A 21093-nucleotide genomic window follows, 5' to 3' on the forward strand; every position below is an offset into this window, starting at 1 on the left:
GCGCTAGCCAGGCACTCAGAGACCGAACAAGCGGGACCATAAGGGACCGCAGGCGTACCCGCAGTGGGGCAGCGAGGTGGAAGCCAGGGGCCGCGGGCGGTGGAGGTGCAGCAGCTGACCGCCTCGGCAGGATGTGACTGATCGCCTCAGACTGCTTCTGTACAGCCGAGAACTGCTGGGCAAAGTTCTCGACCGCGTCGCCGAAGAGGCCGGTCTGGGACACGGGGGAATTAAGAAACCTGACTTTGTCGGTATCCCTCATGTCCGCAAGACACAGCCAGAGATGGCGCTCCTGGACCACTAGCGTGGACATCGCACGACCCACAGACCGCGCCGTGACCTTCGTCGCACGAAGCGCGAGGTCCGTCGCGGCCCGAAGCTCCTGAAGAACTTGTGGGTCATGACCACCCTCGTGCAGGTCCTTCAGTGCCTTGGCCTGATGGACCTGCAGCAACGCCATAGCGTGCAAGGCAGAGGCGGCTTCCCCACAGGCCTGATAAGCCTTGCCGGTAAGATCCGACGAGTACTTACAGGCCCGGGAAGGGAGAGACGGCTCCCCCCGCCAGGTGGAGTTAGGGCACAGTTGCATAGCAACGGCCCGTTCCACAGGGGGTATGCGCGTATAACCCTTAGCCGCCCCGCCATCAAGGGTGGTGAGGGAGGAGGACCCACCGACACGGTTTCGGGCAGTAAAAGGTGCCGTCCATGTGCCAGTGAGTTCTTCATGCACCTCCGGGAAGAAAGGAACTGGGGTGGGGGGCTGAGAACCAGCCCTGGCCACCCCGAGAAACCAATCGTCCAGCCTCGAGGGTTCGGGACACGGTGGAGGATTCCACACGAGCCCAACCCTGTTGGCGGCCCGGGCAAGCATAGCCATCATTTCCGGGTCCGAATCGGGCACAGTTGTCACTCCCGAAGGAGGCAGCTGCGCCGAATCATCATCCCCCGAAGTATCAGGCTCACCCTCCGATGCAGCGATCAACATCCTATCATCTTGGGGAGCTCCGAAGGATACGGATGGTACGCACCTCTGGGGTGGTCCACCGCGCTCCCCCGGCAGCTCTACTGGCTGCGGAGTGCAGGAGGGACGAGGGTTCCTAGGGGGTTGGTTCCCCGAAGGAAGTGCGCTCACCGTGATCCTCAGATCACCAGCACCGCTGCCCGCAGCAACCCTCTGAGGAGGATTGGAACGAGGCAACGGCACCGGGACTCCGCCCCTTTGCAGGAACTGGAGTCTAGATCGCAACTCCGAGATGGTCATCTTCCCACAATGGGTGCATGACTCATCCACAAACGCCGCCTCAGCGTGACTTAAGCCCAGGCACGCGATACAGCGTTGGTGACCATCCCGCGGTGATGGATAACGACCGCATCCAGAAACACACAAGTAGAACGACATCTTTAAAAAGACGCGAATCTACTTGTGTAAGCTCCTTTAGGGACTCGCTCTTTACGTGCCGAAGCACGCAGGGGAAAAAGCCGCAGCAACACAGACAGGGAAGTAGTGCAGCCTGTCGTGTGCACTCCCTCCTCACAACCGTCTCACCAGCTGTCAGAACAGCTTTTTAGCGCTCTAAGCGCACCGCTCTACCAGCCGTGAGAACGGCTCTGAAATTGCTCCTCGGCAAACACAAGGGAAGGAGACCGGCTCGCTGCAGTGCTGTCCGCCTGCACAACAGAGAAAGTCCCGCAACGGCTCGCTCTAGTCTTGATACACTCCGTAGTAACCATGAGGTTCGGCTCCGAAGCGAAAAGCTGAAGATGCAACGCACCTGCTGCTCGTTATATACCCGCGCTGCGAGGCGAGCAGCTGATGCATATGATTGCATGCCAATGTGCATTGGCTCGTTGTAGTTACACTCGAAGTAGATTGGCCTCTCTAGCGAGATTCCTATTCGTCGGTCTGTCCGACGTACGTCGAACGTGACCGACTGAATGGGAACTGATGTGCTCACCTCTCTCATTTGGCAAGAATCCAAATATGTTTCTATATTTGCATGAAACATTTTGGTTACTAAATTATTATTCATTATCAGGGTTCCCACTCTTTTTCAGAGATAATTTTCCAGGACTTTTCCAGGACATTTCAAATTTCATTACGACGGGAATAAAATACAAGGATAACAGATTCACGGCCTAAAGTAATATTCCTCTTTCCAAAAGTCTTAAAAAACTTTATAGTTTGTTTAAATTTTGTTTTTATTTACTATATTATTGGCAGTATTCAGTTGTTGTACTTCATTGTCTTTTCCTTTTTGTAAAGCACACTTTCTATATTAATCTTAAATTGTTATAATGTATCCATATATTAATAAACTATTAAATAAAATTATATAAACAATCATTAGTAATAATCTAGTGTATTAATATAATATCAACAAGATATCACAATTTAAATAATGCTATGAGTTTAATGTTTTAGAATAAATACAATTTTGAATGGTAAAAATGAGATATATTTAAAATTAAACACCGCCAGTAGGAGGCAGCAAATGACGGACTTAATAAGTGAGTCATTGGAGTCAATCTTTCAATCGATTCGTTCAAAAGCTTGTTCATTTACAAACTAATCAAATGATGGTCTTTATGAATTGGTCACTGAATCACATTTCAAAAGATTCGTTCAAAATTGTAGATTCATTCTGAAACACTTCTGTGAGTTGCTAAGAAACGCTCTGCATTGGTTTTGTTTGGAACTATTTTTGTTGGTGAAACAGACAATATTTCCTCCCCTTATATTAACTTATTTAGTGAACTTGCAGAAAATCAAAATCACATTTGCCTGCACCTCGTGTTCACAACACTAGTCTGTGCTGCTCGAGGAGTGAATGAATCGCTGAAAGTGTGATTCGTGGTGCATCGCGTCAGCGTCTCATTATGACATCATCGCTCAGAACTGAATAAAACTAGGCGGATTACGTAAAATAATTACTGAAAAACAACTTGTCATGGAGATGCAAGAAGTTTCAACATTTCTAAAACAAAATAAAAAGAATACATATCAATTTGCTACCCTTTCTTGGACCAATGCTGCCATCCATGCTGTAGTTTGCTGTGCCCACCCCTTCCATATACTGTATCAAAATAATTAGTTTGCAAGAACAAATATTATCAAGGTTAACAAGGTACCTACATTCGCTGAAAACATTTGAGCACTTAATTCCTAACTCCTGCAACCGTCAACACAAGACAGCGTCAGTACGTCACAGAATACTTCTGTCACGTGTCAGAACTCAGCGGTTCAGAACATAGCGCTTCTGCTAATCGATTCGGAGCAACTGTAAACTGTTTTTCTTCATTGAACAAGATTTTTTTTATTTTATTTTTTTTTTTAAAGAAAGATTTTTCCAGTACAACCAGATTTTTCCAGGGCATTTTTTAATTTTTTCCCCTCATTTTCTATGTGTTTTCCAGCACTGGAAAATTGGTCATTATTTTTCCAGGATTTCCAGGTTTTCCAGGACGCGTGGGAACCCTGTGTTCCAATATCCACGTAAAACAGCATCCTTCACATGCACAAAAATGTGTGTGGTTGGGCGCTGATTTACAGCGGATCATTTCATTTGAGCAGTGTAACTGTTCTGTTTGTCTGACTGCATTTTAGTTTGATGATGAATGGCTGAAATGTCAAGTTATAAACGACAGAACTGATGTTGTGTGTGTGCAAGGCACCTGTGCGATCATTGGATTTAATAAAGATATTATAAAAAACAAATACAATGTGTTAGAGTGTATGTATACATGTCGTGTAGTCCTATTTATTTTATTTACCTATATGCATCACGGCTCGACGCCTAGTCCTGTGCGCTAAAAAATAAATCTAAACCAAACTGGACCAAGGACAAAAAAAAAGCTAAGTGATAAAAATATAAAAGCGCTGTGTTCATTCAATTTTATTTATTTATTTATTTATTTATTTATTTATTTTTTACAATACACGCTTGTTTCACGTCATACTTTCAACAGGCTTATTTCGATCGCTAAAAATACACATCGGTACTTCCTCATCCTCAGTTAACATTAAATCATCCATTGTGTTTGAGTTCAGCAGATGACTTAAGGGACCTGTTTTGATCCCTTATTTTTTTTTAGGGCTAAATGATTACTAAGGACTTTGTTGCAATTCATAACAGATCTTAAGGGAACACTTAAGCAATTAAGGGAAATACTTAGTGACAGCCTTAAGGTTTTTTTTTTGCAACCCATGTTTCACTAAGGGTACCCTTAACCTCATAACTAAGGGTTTTCTTAAGGGCTTTCATGCAACCGGGCCCAGACTAGCACTCCTCAAATTCATCTGAAAGATCCACATTTACTGCCTGAGAAATGTCTTCTTTTTAATCAATAATTACAATTAGAATAATAAGACACTATATAGAGCTGTTAAATCACTAACAACAAAATTCATCTTTACACTGCAGAGGTGGAACAGAAGTTGCATCTGAATTGGTACAATTACCAATGCATAAATAATGTTGAGAATAATGTTTTAAAAAGAAAATTGTTTATAACATTTGTTTAAAAAAAAAAAAAAAAATCAATATCACGTTTGCAATTGTGCTCATATTTGTGAAAACAGACCTCTTTCTTGTGATATTGCTTAATTATATCATGTTATATTATAAATAAAGATGTTATACAAGTACTTTTTTGCAATCAATCTTGAATTTTGGTGACATTTTTATTAATTTTGGCGACATTTTTGACACAATCCCTTGTTGGTTTCTGACCCGGCACAACAGTAACAAAATAAATTAAATTAGAAATAAGCTAATGATTGCATTTGAAGTAGTAAGTTTTACATCCAATCAAATTAATGATGTTAACATAGAAATCAGACAATGTAAAGGCAATTTAGCGATATCCCCGCAGGTGTGGTCTTGACCGGTCTTGAAATAAAATCCTGAGTCCTTTTGGTCTGAGACCAAGACAAGACCGAGACCTTAAAAAAACTGGTCTTAAGACCGGTCTCGAGTACTACAACACTAGCTGCATGTAAGTTCACGCTAACTCAAAAAAACTGATCGTAGACCGCTCACGTCCATATTGATAAATGGCAAGTTTTGCATGGAAACGGCCGTACGCACCGTTTTCTGTCGTACGTTCGTTTCATAAATGAGGCCCAATGTGTGCCATTTCATCAGATTTGTAAGGTAAATCATTTATTAACCTACACCAACACAGGAGAATACATCAATATCTCTGAAATATGTGAACTGTTCATCACGATTTCAAAATAAAAGTTTAATCTCTGAGTTGAGTTTGCATGTTTTGATGTCCACATATTCTTGTTCAAGAAATTACAGTGGCTGTAACATTTCTGTCATAAAGAATTTGCCAAATATTAAACATTAAGTTAACATTTAAAATAATGTCGTTTGGCCAATATTAAATACAGATTTGATCTGATGTAAAGTGGGACAACAACAATCACCAGGCCGTTGGCGCCCTCTGCAGGCATTTGTTATAATACATAATATAATTGTTTATAAAATGTATATTATATTATGTATTTGTTGTTTTATAAAACCATATGGTTACTTGCTTTTGATCCAGATATTATTGCCCCATTGTTATTATATTTGTATTTTAAGTCATGTTAAAGGCCATTGTTTGCTTAGGTCTATTTTTATTATCACAAAAAATATCTGATTACTTGACTGTGAAAATAATAGACCGATTACTTGATCACCAAAATAATCATTGGTGACAGCCTTAAATGTAATAACAGATTAATTCCCCTATTCCATTTTGTTACTTTATGAATAAATGAAATTATAAAATTCAGTGACTCAGTTTCATGTGAGAGTCACATATGATCTTACCACAGTTTCTCCAGTTTACAGTGAGGATTCTCCAGTACAGCAGAGATTATCTTCACTCCCGAGTCTCCTAGATTATTCCCAGACAGATTCAGATCTCTCAGGTGTGAGGAGGGGTTTGATCTCAGAGCTGAAGCCAGAGCAGCACAACCTTCATCTGTGACACCACAATCCCTCAACCTGTAGAGAACAATGACACACTCTTCACTCTCTCAGATCAACAGAGACTTCATTATCAAAGAGAAACCAATAACATAAACTCAAATCACCATGTTAGATGATCTTGATCTGTGTCACAGAGCACAAAACATTATCATAACACACCTACAGTCAGATTCAAGCAGGAATAATACATATTTTTAAATGTATGATCATAATTTGTGCAATATCTCTTTTTTAAACAATTAATTAAATATGTCAGTGAGTTTTACTGTTACTCTAAGAGATTATATAAAAACCGATATAACAAATTAAAACTGTATATCACACAAAAATCTAGAAAAATTGTAACAGGAGAGGTTAATGTAATGAACATTAAAGAGTCATGAAACCCCCCTCTTTCAGCTCAAGTCTACCTCACAATCATCTTAAATGTGTGTGATCAGATAGAGATAAAAAGAGCAGAAAAATCTGGCCACGCCCCCATTATTTAAAAAATATATATTTATTTTATCACATTTAAAGATATTTGACATATTGTAGTATTACATACTATTGTCCTGCAGCATTTAATAATCATGATAATAATTAATATATTATATAATATAATAAAAGTATTAATAGAATTGTTATTATTAAAGTACCTGCCAAAAGTCTGGAAACAATTAATTATTTTGAAATAAATCTCTTTTGCTCACCAAGGCTGCATTTATTTGATCAAAAATACAGAAAAACAGTAATATTGTGAAATATTGTTACAAATTTTACAAAAAGTTTATTTTAATATATTATAAAATGTAATTTATTCCTGTGATCAAAGCAGAATTTCAGCATCATTACTCCAGTTTTCTGTGTCACATGATCTTTCAGAAATCATTAAAATTCGATTTGATGCTCAAGAAACATTTCTGATTATTATCAATGTTAAAAACAGTTGTGCTGCTTCATATTTTTCTGGAAATGGTGATACATTTTATTTTTCAGTATTCTTTAACAAAGAGAAAGTTCAGTAAAATTGCAACCATGAGCTGCGCTCTCCATGATGACGCGGTAGTTTCAGCAAAGGACATACGGATTTCCAGCACTGAAAATCACTTGCAGTATCTCTGCTACTAGATTTATTTAAAAATGTGTATCTATGTACAGCTCTGATCAGATATTCCTCCATCTTGGCTGATCTTTGTCCTGCAGATGGCGCCGCACAGCGCTCTCTGGAACATTCCGTCACTGACGTATTAGCATTCACATATCGCGTCTAAAAACGCGTGGAAAGCGCGGCCGCACCGCTTTCTCCTTCTTTCCAAAGCGCTTCCGCTCATGTGGCATCTGTCGTTGCTATGCAACCATGAACTGCGCTCTAGGAAGTTTCAGCAAATGATAAATTGATTTCTAACCCTTGCATTAGCTTTACTACTAGATATATTTATGGAGATGCGAAATAAAAACCACCCTGTCCAGCTATGATCAGCTGTTCGGCTGAACTTTCGATGTTTTGTTATGGAAAGGCTGAAGCTGATCGGTTGGTTCTTGTCACATGACCTGCGGTGCTATGGCTGCATTCTGAAAAGTTGAAAAGTTTTTTATCTCGATGCGTCTGGAAGACGTGATGTGAACGGCCCCTTAGAAAACAGAACCTTTTCACAGTTTATTTAGTTAACTGCTTAAGGTATTTCTGTTAAAAAGGCCATTATATTCATAAGAATAATATGCCTTTTGATTTAAATCTCTCTCTGTTTTGCCGAGATTGATTGGCACGCAGCATCCAGCACAGCAGCCAATCAGCGCTCACGGATCGACGTGCAGGCGATCATCCCGCCCATAGCGCTTAGTGCAAAGTTGAAAGCGAGTCCGGCGGAGCGCTGACGCGGATGCTGAACTTTTACGTTATATATCTTATATAGTTTTATTCATTGTTCGGGTGTTGTGCGTCTATTCAAAGTAAGTGTATTATATGTGATCTTTGTAGGATCGCTTGTGTGTTATGCTATTCTATTTGCTGTTATAAAGTGCGTCACTTATTATGGCTAATGATAAGAGATTATTGTATCTTTAGCACAATGTTACGCTGTATATATGTTACCTTTATTCATACTTGCTTATACTGATGTTGTGTTTGTATTTCGTTTGTATTTCGGTGCAGTTTACTTGTCAAAGTGCTCATTTTCGAGGGATTTTAAGTTGTAAACAACTTAATGCGCATGCGCGCAGAACATGTCCAGACCAAGCACCGCTATATAGAACAAATTAAGCTGTTTTGTTTAACCTGTATGACATACCTAATTTGTTTTCTTGCAACTATTACTCCTTTTAATTCTGTATTTTACTAAATATACATTGTGTATTTCTGTTTAGAACAGTCAACGTTAAACCATGTATATTTATTTTTACCCTGTATTTTCTGTTTTATAGAAAAACCACACACACACATACTGAATATACCCAACTAAGACGACTCTTCAACTTTTTACTAATAACTGAGTTGTTGTGGTGACAAATAAACGGGTTACTCCCATATTTCAACCATCTTTGCCCTAGTCTCTTACCGGACACCCTGTGGTGGGTTTCAAACCTAACCAGCAATATACTGCAATGAGAATGTGCTACCAACAGCTAACTCATTTTTTCATGGTCCTTCGAGCCGGAGTGAGACTTGCTGCAGGCTTATAAGATGTCAACATATGCAGTAGATGAGCCAACTGGGCGCGTCAGAAGGAAGACTGCCCTTCCCGCCCGATATGAGGATTATGATCTCACTGGCTTTGCCCTGCCTACGTTGTATCCAGAACCCATGTCACCACACACTCAGATACCCTCCAACCTGTCAGAAGGTGAAGACCAAGAGGAGGGTGCAATGGCATTCAGTCTTCCGCCGATTCCAGGTGATGAGCCTCACAGTTCAGAAGAGTGGTCCGACACAGACCCAGGCAGGTCTGAGAATGCCATACTTCAGCAACGAAACAGGAATCTCCGCCATGCAAATGAAAACATGCGTCACACTGTACAGATGATGCAACAGGAAAGAGATGCATTGCAGCAGACAAATGAGCAGTTTGCTCAAGAGCTCTCACAGCTTAAGCGTCAAATGCAGCAGCTACAAATTCAGGTTGATCAACAACAACCTCAGCCCCATCCATCTGCTATTCCTGCCCGTCAACCTCATCCTTGCAAACCTATTCCGGCACCACGCCATGTTAAGCACGTGCAGTCTGCGGAGAGAAGCTTCAGGCCAGTACCAGCACCGCGCTTCAGGCGAGACAGTTCAAGTCAAGAACAATCCCCAGCTTTGGTGGCTGCTCCCAGAGACAAAATGTACTCCCCCTATGACATTCCAAGTGCCCAGCCACCCAGTTGGGGGGCCCCAAAGGAAGAATGCTACCACCATGACCGTGATTATTATCCCTCATACCAGCGGGAGTATGAAACCTCCTCACCTTATGATTCTGGCTGGCGCCACAAAATGCCCCATAGTTCACCAAGTCAAGTGCCTCAGTTTGAGCCAGAGTCAATGTACAGAGGCCCTACTCCCACCATACCAGACTTTGTACATCCAAACCCGAGAGAGTTTTCACGGTTGAAGATCGCCTTAGAGAACACACTCCCTGCTAGTGCCACGGAGAGGTATAAATTTCAGATTCTTACAGACCATCTCAAGCTAGAAGAAGCGTTACTCATCGCTGATTCGTACAGCCATTCTCAATACCCCTTCACAAGAACGATGGCTGCGCTGGACCAGCAGTATGGTCAGCCACACCAGCTTGCATTACAACGAATAGCAGAACTTATGGATGGCCCAAATATCAGCAGCGGGGACATAAAAGCATTCAGACTGTTTGCACTTAAAGTTCGGTCGCTCGTTGGCATGCTGGGGCAGCTCGGAAAGAAGGGCACCTTTGAACTGCAGTGTGGCTCCCATGTCTCCAGATTATTGGGGAAATTACCACATGATCTTAGGTCAAGTTTTCGCCGGTTTGCACATCCACACCGTGTTCCAATTCCAACACTTCTGGATCTTTCTGAATGGTTGGAGTATGAAATCCAAGTACAGGAGGACACGTCAAGATTTGTTACCAGCCAACGTAGAGGGCCCACTGCACGGACCAGAGAGGTAATCAAAGACCACAAGTCCTTTAACAAGAATGCAAACATTCTGCTGAACACTGAGAAAGCCCTGCTTGACACGAGTACCTCAGCTCCTACTGTGAAAACTGTGCCAAAACCCTACTGCCCCTACTGCGAACAAAATAAGCACTCTTTGAATAACTGCTCAAATTTCAAGCAACTCACTACAGATCAGAAGCGTAACTGGGTCAAGGAGAACAATCGGTGTTGGCGCTGTGGCAGGAGCCATCAAGCAACGGAATGCAGTCTGAAAATGCGCTGTAAGCAGTGTAACGGTCGACATCTGCTAGTTATTCACGACATTACAGTGAAAAGTGCTAAGAGCTCACAGACTGTGCCAATTGAACCTGCTTCCACTCCTGCAACCAACTCCTGTCTTCTTAATACAATGAACGAGATTCTTCTCATTCGTAAGCCTCCTGCCAGCCGAAAAGTCCTGCTGAAGATAAGTAAAGTAATACTCAGGAATGGAAAACACCACATGACTGCCTATGCTATCCAAGATGACGGGTCAGAAAGAACCATCCTTCTTCACAGTGCTGCTCAACAGCTTGGCCTCAAAGGTAAACCAGAAGACCTACCGCTCCGCACAGTCAGACAGGAGCTCCAAGTCCTCAGTGGTGCAGCGGTGTCATTCTCTATCTCTCCTCTGTCACAGCCCAAGAAGGTGTTTCACATTAAAGGTGCATTTACAGCCCAGCAGCTAAGCCTGGCTGAACATACACATCCAGTCAAAGCTTTAAGGGAGAAATATCAACACCTGAGGGGTCTTCCACTACGACACCTAGAGACTGTGCGTCCTGTGCTCCTCATCGGTTCAGACTACCCCCATCTGATTACTCCAGTGGAACCGGTCCGCCTTGGACCTCCAGGAGGGCCGGCTGCTGTTAAGACGCGGCTTGGATGGACATTGCAGGGGCCTGTGCAGCATCTCCAGTGGGAAACCAACGAACAACACTGTTTCTTTACCTCAACTTCATCTCCTGAGACAGATCTCTTTAAGCATGTTGAAAGACTGTGGCAGATGGATGCGCTACCCTGGCGCAATGAGAAGACCAGCACCAGATCCAAACAAGACCGTGAGGCAATCGAGCTCCTTGATGCCAAGACGGTCAGGGTTGAAGTAGATGGGGTAAAGAGATATGCCACTCCTCTGTTGCGGGTCAAAAATATGCCACAGCTGAAAGCTCCCAAAGAGGCAGTGATCTCACAGCTGAGAGCTACAGAGAGGCGACTGGTTAAAAATCCAGAACAAGCAGTTGCTTACTCAGCAGAAATCCACAAACTGGACCAAGCAGGCTATGCTGTTAAGCTGGATCAGCATGCTGAACAGGACTCTGCTTACTCATGGTATATCCCACACCATATTGTCCACCACAATGGGAAAAACAGAGTAGTTTTTAATTGCTCCTTCAATTATCAGGGCCAAAACCTCAACGAGCTGTTGCTCCCAGGGCCAGTACTGGGACCGTCTCTACTAGCTGTTCTGCTCCGATTCCGGGAACACTCCATTGCAGTCAGCAGTGACATACGTGGGATGTTCCACCAGGTCAGGTTGCTCCCAGAGGACAGACCACTGCTGCGTTTTCTCTGGCGAGATCTCAAGGTACAGGAACAACCTAATGTTTTTGAGTGGCAGGTCCTTCCCTTTGGGACCACCTGCAGTCCCTGTTGTGCAGTGTACGCCCTTCAAAAGCATGTCCTTGATCACAGCAGACCTGAAGAAGATGTCAGGCATTCAGTCTTGAAGTCCTTTTATGTCGACAATTGCCTGCAAAGCTTCACTACGACGGAAGAAGCTAAAAGCTTCGTCGACAAACTCAGGACCTTACTGGCAGATGGTGGTTTCGAATTGAGACAGTGGTCTAGTAATCAGCCATCAACCATAAAACACCTGCCCTCAGAGTTGAAATCGGCCAGTGCCGAGCTCTGGATTTCTCATGGCAAGACAGATACACAAGAATCTGCTCTGGGACTGCTTTGGAACCATCAAACAGACACCATTTCCTATAGGTATCGTCCCACAGAGAGTACTGAGATCACTATGCGTAACATCTACAGAACACTGGCCAGTCAATATGATCCCCTGGGCTACCTCATTCCATACACCACCAGGGCAAAACTCATAGTCCAACGCTTGTGGGACAAAAAAAGGGACTGGGATGATCCAAACCTTCCCCCTGATCTATTGCAAACTTGGACAGAGTGGGAGGCAGAGTTACCATCTCTTTCGCACATTGCCTTCCCAAGATCCTACACTGGTCCGGCTAAAGACAAAGAAACAAGTCAGCAAGACATCCACATCTTTTGTGATGCCTCTGAACGGGCATATGGTTCAGTTGCTTATTTAAGGACAGAAGACCAGCAGGGGGATGTGGAGGTCTCTTTCCTTACAGCCAGATCAAAAGTAGCGCCCAAAAAACAGCAGTCCATACCCCGCCTAGAACTCTGCGCTGCGCTAACTGGTGCTCAACTGGCCAAAGTTGTAAGTTCTGAGTTAACCTTGCCCATTCATCACATCACTTTGTGGACTGACTCAACCACCGTCCTTACCTGGCTCAAGTCTGAGTCTTGTAGATTTAAGGTCTTTGTCGGCACCCGAGTGGCAGAGATCCAAGATCTCACGGATCAGCACACATGGAGATTTGTGCCATCCTCCAGTAACCCGGCTGATGACATTACGCGGGGACGAACATTGAATGAGCTTGGTCCAGACAGCCACTGGTATCAGGGACCATCATTCTTAAAAGGCTCTCCCAGTTCGTGGCCTGAAACACCACCTCCTGTGGAGGTAAATGGAGATGAGCTGCGCAAAACAGGTTTGTGCACACTTGCATGCTTCACGACCAGCACATCAGTCCTTAACCCTGATCGTCATAAGACTTTCCAAGAGTTGATAGAGTCCAAGGCTTCTCACGGGGCGGCCGCCTGCAGCCTGACAGCTAGTGCCTACAGAGATGCTGAAGTCACTCTTCTACAACAATCCCAACAAGAGTCTTTCCCCTTAGACCTTGAACAGTTAAGGGCTGGTAAAATTCTCTCTCATAACAGTCGCTTAAAAGCTTTGGCACCTGAACTTGACAGTGAGACCCAGCTAATTCGAGTTGGAGGTCGCCTACGTCACAGTCCCTACCTTGAGCAAGACACTGTACACCCCATCGTTCTTGATCCAAAGCACCCAATCACACAGCTCATCATACAAATTTATGATGCCAAACTCCACCACCCAGGATATGAGAGAGTATTTGCTGAACTTCGACGCAAGTACTGGATTCTCCGCGGTAGGGAAGCTGTTAAGCGGTTTCAACGGAGCTGTGTAGAGTGCCAGAAATGGAGGAAGAATCCAGAGATCCCCAGAATGGCAGACCTACCTCCAGCCAGACTACGCTTATTCCGACCTGCATTCTATTCTACAGGTATGGACTGTTTCGGCCCTTATACTGTCAAGGTTGGTAGGAGGACTGAGAAGAAATGGGGTATCATTTTTAAGTGCTTAACCACTCGAGCAGTGTACATTGATGTTCTACATAACCTTGATGCTGACTCTTTCCTCATGGCCCTCCGACGCTTCACTGCCAGGCGCGGAACCCCCTTTGAACTCATATCAGATCAGGGTACCAATTTTAAGGGAGGAGAAAGGGAACTCAGAGAAGCCTTTGCAGCCCTTGCCCCTGAACTTCAGGCACATCTAGCCAGACAACAGATTGAATTCCGTTTCAACCCCCCAAATGCTCCTCACTTCGGAGGTTGCTGGGAGCGAGAAATACGTTCTCTAAAGCAAGCACTGACCGCCACCATCGGAGCTCAGTCAGTAACCTTTGAAGTGCTACAAACGGTGTTAGTGGAGATTGAGGGAATTCTAAACTCAAAACCCTTGGGTTATACTTCCTCTGACATTGCGGACCTAGACCCCATCACTCCAAACTCTCTCTTGATGGGGCGGCCAGATTCCACTCTACCTCCAGTGGTATACCCAGAGTCTGAGCTTATAAGCAGGCGGCGATGGCGCCACAGCCAAGTTCTTGCAGACCACTTCTGGAGACACTTCCTGAGGTTTTACCTTCCTGGTCTGCAAACCCGTCAGAAGTGGCAAGGGGACATATCTGACATTCAAGTTGGCACCACAGTGATGATCGTCGACCCACAGTTGCCTCGAGCACTTTGGCCAGTGGGACGAGTGTCAGAAGTCTTCCCTGGGGCTGACGGCAGAGTGAGGACAGCTAATATTAAGGTGGGCGAAAAGACATACACACGCCCAATAGCACGTATTGTACAATTGCCTAGCATTTCTGAGTAATGTAACATTGTACACCAATATGTTACTTAGAGGCCCTTTTTGTAATTGTACAGATTCTGTCCCCAGAATCTGGGGGCGGCTGTTAAAAAGGCCATTATATTCATAAGAATAATATGCCTTTTGATTTAAATCTCTCTCTGTTTTGCCGAGATTGATTGGCACGCAGCATCCAGCACAGCAGCCAATCAGCGCTCACGGATCGACGTGCAGGCGATCATCCCGCCCATAGCGCTTAGTGCAAAGTTGAAAGCGAGTCCGGCGGAGCGCTGACGCGGATGCTGAACTTTTACGTTATATATCTTATATAGTTTTATTCATTGTTCGGGTGTTGTGCGTCTATTCAAAGTAAGTGTATTATATGTGATCTTTGTAGGATCGCTTGTGTGTTATGCTATTCTATTTGCTGTTATAAAGTGCGTCACTTATTATGGCTAATGATAAGAGATTATTGTATCTTTAGCACAATGTTACGCTGTATATATGTTACCTTTATTCATACTTGCTTATACTGATGTTGTGTTTGTATTTCGTTTGTATTTCGGTGCAGTTTACTTGTCAAAGTGCTCATTTTCGAGGGATTTTAAGTTGTAAACAACTTAATGCGCATGCGCGCAGAACATGTCCAGACCAAGCACCGCTATATAGAACAAATTAAGCTGTTTTGTTTAACCTGTATGACATACCTAATTTGTTTTCTTGCAACTATTACTCCTTTTAATTCTGTATTTTACTAAATATACATTGTGTATTTCTGTTTAGAACAGTCAACGTTAAACCATGTATATTTATTTTTACCCTGTATTTTCTGTTTTATAGAAAAACCACACACACACATACTGAATATACCCAACTAAGACGACTCTTCAACTTTTTACTAATAACTGAGTTGTTGTGGTGACAAATAAACGGGTTACTCCCATATTTCAACCATCTTTGCCCTAGTCTCTTACCGGACACCCTGTGGTGGGTTTCAAACCTAACCAGCAATATACTGCAATGAGAATGTGCTACCAACAGCTAACTCATTTTTTCAATTTCTCAATTTGAATCAAGCAGTAACCAGCATAACCCTGAACAAAACAACAACAACAACAAAAAGAATCACATCCCCAGTTGACGAGTGTGAACAGAAGGGAGGGAGTGGAGCACAGGAGAGAAAGAGGGGGACGAGCAACTGTCATCTGTCAGCGGCCCATGATGTTCTCACTAAATATCAGGGCGAAATAGTAGGATTTTTATTGCTGACAAAGTTAAATTCAGATGAATTATGAATACAATAGCTTACACACACAGCACAAGGAAGCTTGATTTCAAATGGTACATTGAATTAAAACAGACAAGTAAATAGTAATGAAATAAGAACAAATAAACAAATGAACAAAAGCCACCCTCGCGCCATAGCATGTGACAGGAAGAGACGATGAGTCGTTTTGAAGGGGGAGGGGAGGTTAATGTTTTTGATTAAAGATTATGAGGGCACATGAATTTTAAAAAAAATAATGAAGTTTACGGATAAATTGTTGATAATAAATACTACAATAATCCATAAAAAAAAATAAGAATTGTCAATTTTGATTTCATGCCAACTTTAAATGTTAATCGTATCTCCTTACTGAGGAGCAGCTCATGTGTTCAATCATTTACAGATCAATCACTCAATCACCTCAACTCAACAAACACTTGAACATAGAAAAATATGATTTCTACACTTCATTTAGGCCTGGGACACACTAGATGATTCAGTCGGACCGCGAGACCACACACCTGTTGATTGTAGGAACGATTTCACAGCGAGACGAGATCTCACAGAGACTCACGAGATCAAACGAGACTTGAGAAGAAAAACAAATGGAAGACAATCGACGCTGTCAGCTGACTCTCCTGCCACGTGTTGTTTTAATGAATGTAATTAGGACTTTCATGATTCCTCGTTTAATTTGAGTACTTGATTTAAAAAAAATCCTCAATAGACCCTTTTCACATTTCCATGTTTCTGAGTAGCAGAAGTCGTCATAGTTGGGTAAACTTTTATAGCGGTGAATGAGAGACTACATTAAATATATTTTTTGTGTTTCTATTTGCGCAAATAGCAAAAGAAAAACTTTTACAAACTTCAAAAAGAGGGAAAAAATAGAAAGCAATTGATAACAGCAGTCAGAAGAGAGAAAGATGTCATTTTTACCGTCACTCCCATAGCCGCTGTATCAGAAACACCCTCACAGCAGCGGTAACTAGTTTTTTGTAATTTAATGCAAATGTAATATAACCTTTAGCATTTTAGGACTTCCGGTTCCATCGCCCCGAAGTCAATGGGTTTTTGCTAAATCGTCTGAAATAAGGTCTGTGGTTAACAAAGCCTCTAAATATTTTCATGTTTTGATCTATGACATAAAACACACCAGTTATAACCCGTTTGAGATTTTTTAAACCTTTATTGTGTCTTAAAAACGGCGGTTGCTAACAAATTGCTAAAAGGGACTACTTCCTTTGGCGGGGACTTTAGACATCATCATGACAAACAGGACATTTGGACAGCATTTCTCACGGAAAAGTGGATAAGTATTCATACACAGCACAGATCATAATCAGAGAGCATGTTTTTAAATAAAGTTGTTTTCTAAATAAAGTTTGAGGAAGCTTGGTGGTGCTGACGTTGATCTGCGACCATGGTGTGCTGTAGTCCATTTATAGCCTACTGTTAGCTTTTTATATCTGACCACTTTATTTAGGCTTCAAAATGTATAAATGTTGTGTTAACTTGTAAAGATTATCTTGATAGACAAAACAAGTAAGTGTCGTAACCCTTTGTTAAACACAGAGCTTATTTTTTGTGATTTTCCAAAAGTCTATGGGAAAAATGCATTGGCTTTCGATCGAGGGAACCCGTGCGCCGCTAACTTCCGGGTTGGTCTACAAAAACACGTCATCCCTGAGGTACTCCATTGACTTTGTATTGCGTGAGGCTGCCTCCTTGTCATTTCTGACTTATAACAAAAAACAGAACAATGTCTAAAAGCTGCTATATGACAAGGTGTACAGCAAACAAGCTAAAAAAAACCCAGAACCAAAAACCCATAAATTTTTATAAGCTGTCGACCCAAAAAACGAGCGTTTAAGGACTAAAGTGGATACAGAGCGCGACATGTCACATGACTATGAGAACTACGCCCACTGGAGGGTAATGTAATCAGCGACAGGAAATATAATATATAAAACTGACATTCGGATATTTGACTTAACAGTGACTAAATGTTTACTGCACACGTAAGCTTACTGAGGCATACTGAGTGTCAGGATCCCAAAATTTACCCATTCTTCCTGCTGATGCTTTATTGCCTGTATCCACTTTTGTCTCCTTAAAGGCTTTTACGGTTCAGTAGCTTATAAAAACTTAGTTCTGGGTTTTTTAGCTTGTTTGCTGTACACCTTGTCACACAGCAGCTTTAAGACATTGTTCTGTTTTTGTTATAAGTCAGAAATGACAAGGAGGCAGCCTCACGTAATACAAAGTCAATGGAGACGGTTGGACTTTGTTTGATTGACACCCTCTCATTAGCATGTTGTGCCAAGGAAAAATAAATATGAAGCTACATTCAAAATGAATAAACGGTTAAAAGGAAAAAAAGAAGAAAAAAAAAGTCAACTTTCAGTTTAGTGTTTCCTTTAACTTTTTTTTATTTTATTTCCCCCAACATTCGTTTTATTTCTTTATTTATTTATATCCTCACACACTCAATTATTTATGCAGGAATATGTGGATTTATGTATTTGTTTGCACATTTATTTATTTATATATGTATCATTTTGTGGATTTATTAATGGACTTATTTATTTGTATATTTATATATTTATTGTTTTTGCAGGTTTGGTCCTCCATACTGCAGGTGTGTGATGTGACGATGTGTGAATCCTCATGTTCTGTTGTTTATGCGGCTATTTGCACATGTAAAGCTAAACCCCTGGAAAAAACATTATTTTATGGTATTTTTAATGGGTCACAAACACCCTTCTATTCTAATTTAATTTTAATTTGACATTCTAATCTTAACGGTTTATGATCGACTAATGAGCTTCAGTTGTTATCAGGAAAATAATCTAAATTATCAAAATGCTCTCATTACAATTCTCCACCAGATTTACAATGCGACTTGATAAAATAAATGATTCATTTTTAATAAAATTCATTTTTTCCTCCTTAATTTATTATTTTCTGCTTTTGTTTTAATTATTTATGCATTCATTTTTTTTATATTTATTTATTCCAATATGTATTTATTTCCAAATTTATTTATTTCAACATTTTTTTTTTTATTTTTTTTTTTTTTCATATTTATTCTTACATTTCTTTGTCATGTATGATAATTAGGTGGGTTGGTCTTGCTTACCATTGGTTCATCATTGATTGAAGCGCGTGCTCGATTACTCTGTATTTGCAGTGACAGGTTGTAGCTCTCGCGTGTTATTCACCTTATTTTCGCGACAACAGGGTGACGTCATTGCGTTGGTTTTGTCATCTTACTTCCTGCTGAGAGGGACCTAAACTAGTCGCTAGTCGTAATCCTATAGCTGTAACGGTAGATTAGATTAAGCGGTCGGAGTGTTGCGGTGCACTTTACAATTCACACCCACCACCTTAAGACGAGGAGCACCTGAGGCAATGGCTGAAGGTGCTAAACTTGAAGTGCCCTTATGTGTGTTCGTACCATTTCATGGACGGGAGGCCGACTGACGAACACCCTTACCCCGAGAAATGTCTCGGCTACGATGTTGCAGTAAAGAAGTCACGCCGGGTGCTGAACAGGTTGTCAGATTCAGGTAAGCTAACTTAGCTAGCCATGTGCTTGTTAGCCTAACGTTAGATTTGTGAAGTCCGTTCTATGAATGTGAGATCAGTAACGAGCAGTTAACAAAATACAACGAATCTTGCATTATTACCATTGCCACCTATATATTTAATATTTACGATAGTACAATGGTACATATTTATTATAGTACATTACAGTCTTACAGTAGCTTACATTATTCCTGTTACAGAGATTGCAGATGATAGCAGGCCAGCTACATCTCTCATTCAGATATTGATATTGACCTACGTATTAACACTAGAGTTAGAGATTGTGTGTTTACTGTCTCGTTATTAATGCATCTCTCTCACACTGTTCTGTTCAAGTATGGGTGCCATCATACATTAATTCATGATGTATTTATAGTACTAATGTAAAAATATGTTCATGGTTATATTATTTGCACAGATGCATCGATGAGCGTCAGTGATGCAGTGGACAACTGTGAGGATGATCACATCCACATGTCCTGAACTGTGATGCAGAAACACAATGGGAGGATCCATCTGTCTCTGACCACAACTACACTTCAAAATCACAACTCAACCTGAAGCCGCCTACATCTGATATGAGAACACAATGAGCCGGCGCCGTTATACACAACTCTGCTGAGAAACAACCACCTCTGTCAGCTCACAGGGTTGACATTGGATGTACACTTGGGATCAGCTCCTGATGACTCTGATGAAGCTGCGTCTTCATTTATTGCAGGGTGATCTTGCTGAAAGGTTTGGTGTTTCAAAACCTGGTGTTGTGATAAATTCATAACTGCAAATTCAGGATTTCTGGAATACCTTCGTCCAGGTGATGAAGTAATTGCAGACAGAGGCTTCACCATAACCGATCTCCTCTATGAAAGGAAGGTGAAACTTGTCATTCCAGCATTCACCAAGAGAGACATGCAACTCTCAGAAGAAGACACCACCAACTCCAGGAGCATCGCCAAGCAGTCATATGACTAAAAACTTCAACAATCTTTCTTACAACAGTTCCAATTAACCTCACCCCTAAAATTGATAAAATGTAGAGAATTTGCCCTGTGTAACCTTCTAAGCAACATAATTTCTGATGTAGAGGATGAATAAGTGTTGATGTGGAGGTGCGTTCCACATCTGTGCTGTGGTTTTGCTTTAACTAATCAGTGTAAATAGTGTATGTAGTTATTTTTATAAACCTTTACAATGTGGCCAGATGTTATAGCTGTCAGTATTTTTTTAGGGATGCACCGATGTACCGGCCGTCGATATTTATCGGCCGATTTTTGCTTAATTTACAACCATCGGCATATCGGCTGTGGCAGGAAAAAGGCCGATATAACAAACCGATGGTTTATTAATTAACTGCGTGAAGGCGCTGAGCTGTATAATGACTGTTGCGTAATCCTAGCGCTGCTGTCTGCGCTTTAATATTAATCAAATAACAAAAAAAAAATCACACCCTATTCTTGACTAAATAACTTCTGTAACTTTCATAAGTGTAGCAGACCCCATCCGAATGATGACCAAACCTTTACTCATTAAGTTTATTGCGTCCGTTTTCACTCCAAACAAATCACCACAAAAGCTAAACATTAGAGCACAAGAAGTGCGCATTAAACTCTCTCTCTCTCTCCGTTGCATTATCAACATACAGCGAATTACTCAAAACACTTATTACAACTAACAGTTAACAAATACATACAGATTTTATGCCTTTTCGGGGGATGCTTAATAAACGGACAAACTTTAAATCTGCAAAATAACTGAAGAACTGCGCGCTCTCCTCAGACAGTAGATGAGAAAACCCGTTAAAATAAGAGTCCCGCCTTAGTAAAGGAGATAGTTCAGATCTAATACATATTTAAATTTACAAA

General features: G+C 41.7%; 3 protein-coding genes and 1 long non-coding RNA gene across 7 annotated transcripts in view; 3 read left to right on the plus strand and 1 right to left on the minus strand.

Moving 5' to 3' along the window:
- The window catches only part of LOC127495187 (uncharacterized), a 287303-nt gene that overhangs the window by 259534 nt on the left and 6676 nt on the right, over window positions 1–21093 (plus strand). The window lies entirely within an intron of this gene.
- The window catches only part of LOC127495147 (NACHT, LRR and PYD domains-containing protein 12-like), a 267772-nt gene that overhangs the window by 213445 nt on the left and 33234 nt on the right, over window positions 1–21093 (minus strand). For 2 of the 3 annotated variants that reach the window (XM_051861644.1, XM_051861643.1), the window contains exon 10: window positions 5826–6002. The exons of the other annotated variant lie outside the window; for it this stretch is intronic. In XM_051861644.1, coding sequence (XP_051717604.1) covers window positions 5826–6002 — 177 coding nt within the window. The remainder of the gene's footprint in view (window positions 1–5825; window positions 6003–21093) is intronic. 3 annotated transcript variants of the gene reach the window in all.
- Window positions 8391–20318, plus strand: LOC127495219 (uncharacterized). 2 transcript variants are annotated; one of them, XR_007925084.1, is made up of 4 exons: window positions 8391–8537; window positions 15454–16302; window positions 18261–19212; window positions 19650–20317. It is a non-coding gene; the product is annotated as an uncharacterized LOC127495219 (long non-coding RNA). The 2 variants fall into 2 exon arrangements; XR_007925085.1 differs by having other exon boundaries at window positions 8397–8537; window positions 15451–16302; window positions 19650–20318.
- Window positions 8537–15325, plus strand: LOC127495145 (uncharacterized). The gene is made up of 2 exons (XM_051861636.1): window positions 8537–14742; window positions 15214–15325. Exon 1 carries the CDS (start codon window positions 8650–8652, stop codon window positions 14395–14397), a length of 5748 nt encoding a protein of 1915 aa, XP_051717596.1. The 5' UTR covers window positions 8537–8649; the 3' UTR covers window positions 14398–14742; window positions 15214–15325.

This window comes from Ctenopharyngodon idella, chromosome 15 (genome assembly GCF_019924925.1).
Source record: "Ctenopharyngodon idella isolate HZGC_01 chromosome 15, HZGC01, whole genome shotgun sequence".
Classification (NCBI taxonomy): Eukaryota; Metazoa; Chordata; class Actinopteri; order Cypriniformes; family Xenocyprididae; genus Ctenopharyngodon; species Ctenopharyngodon idella.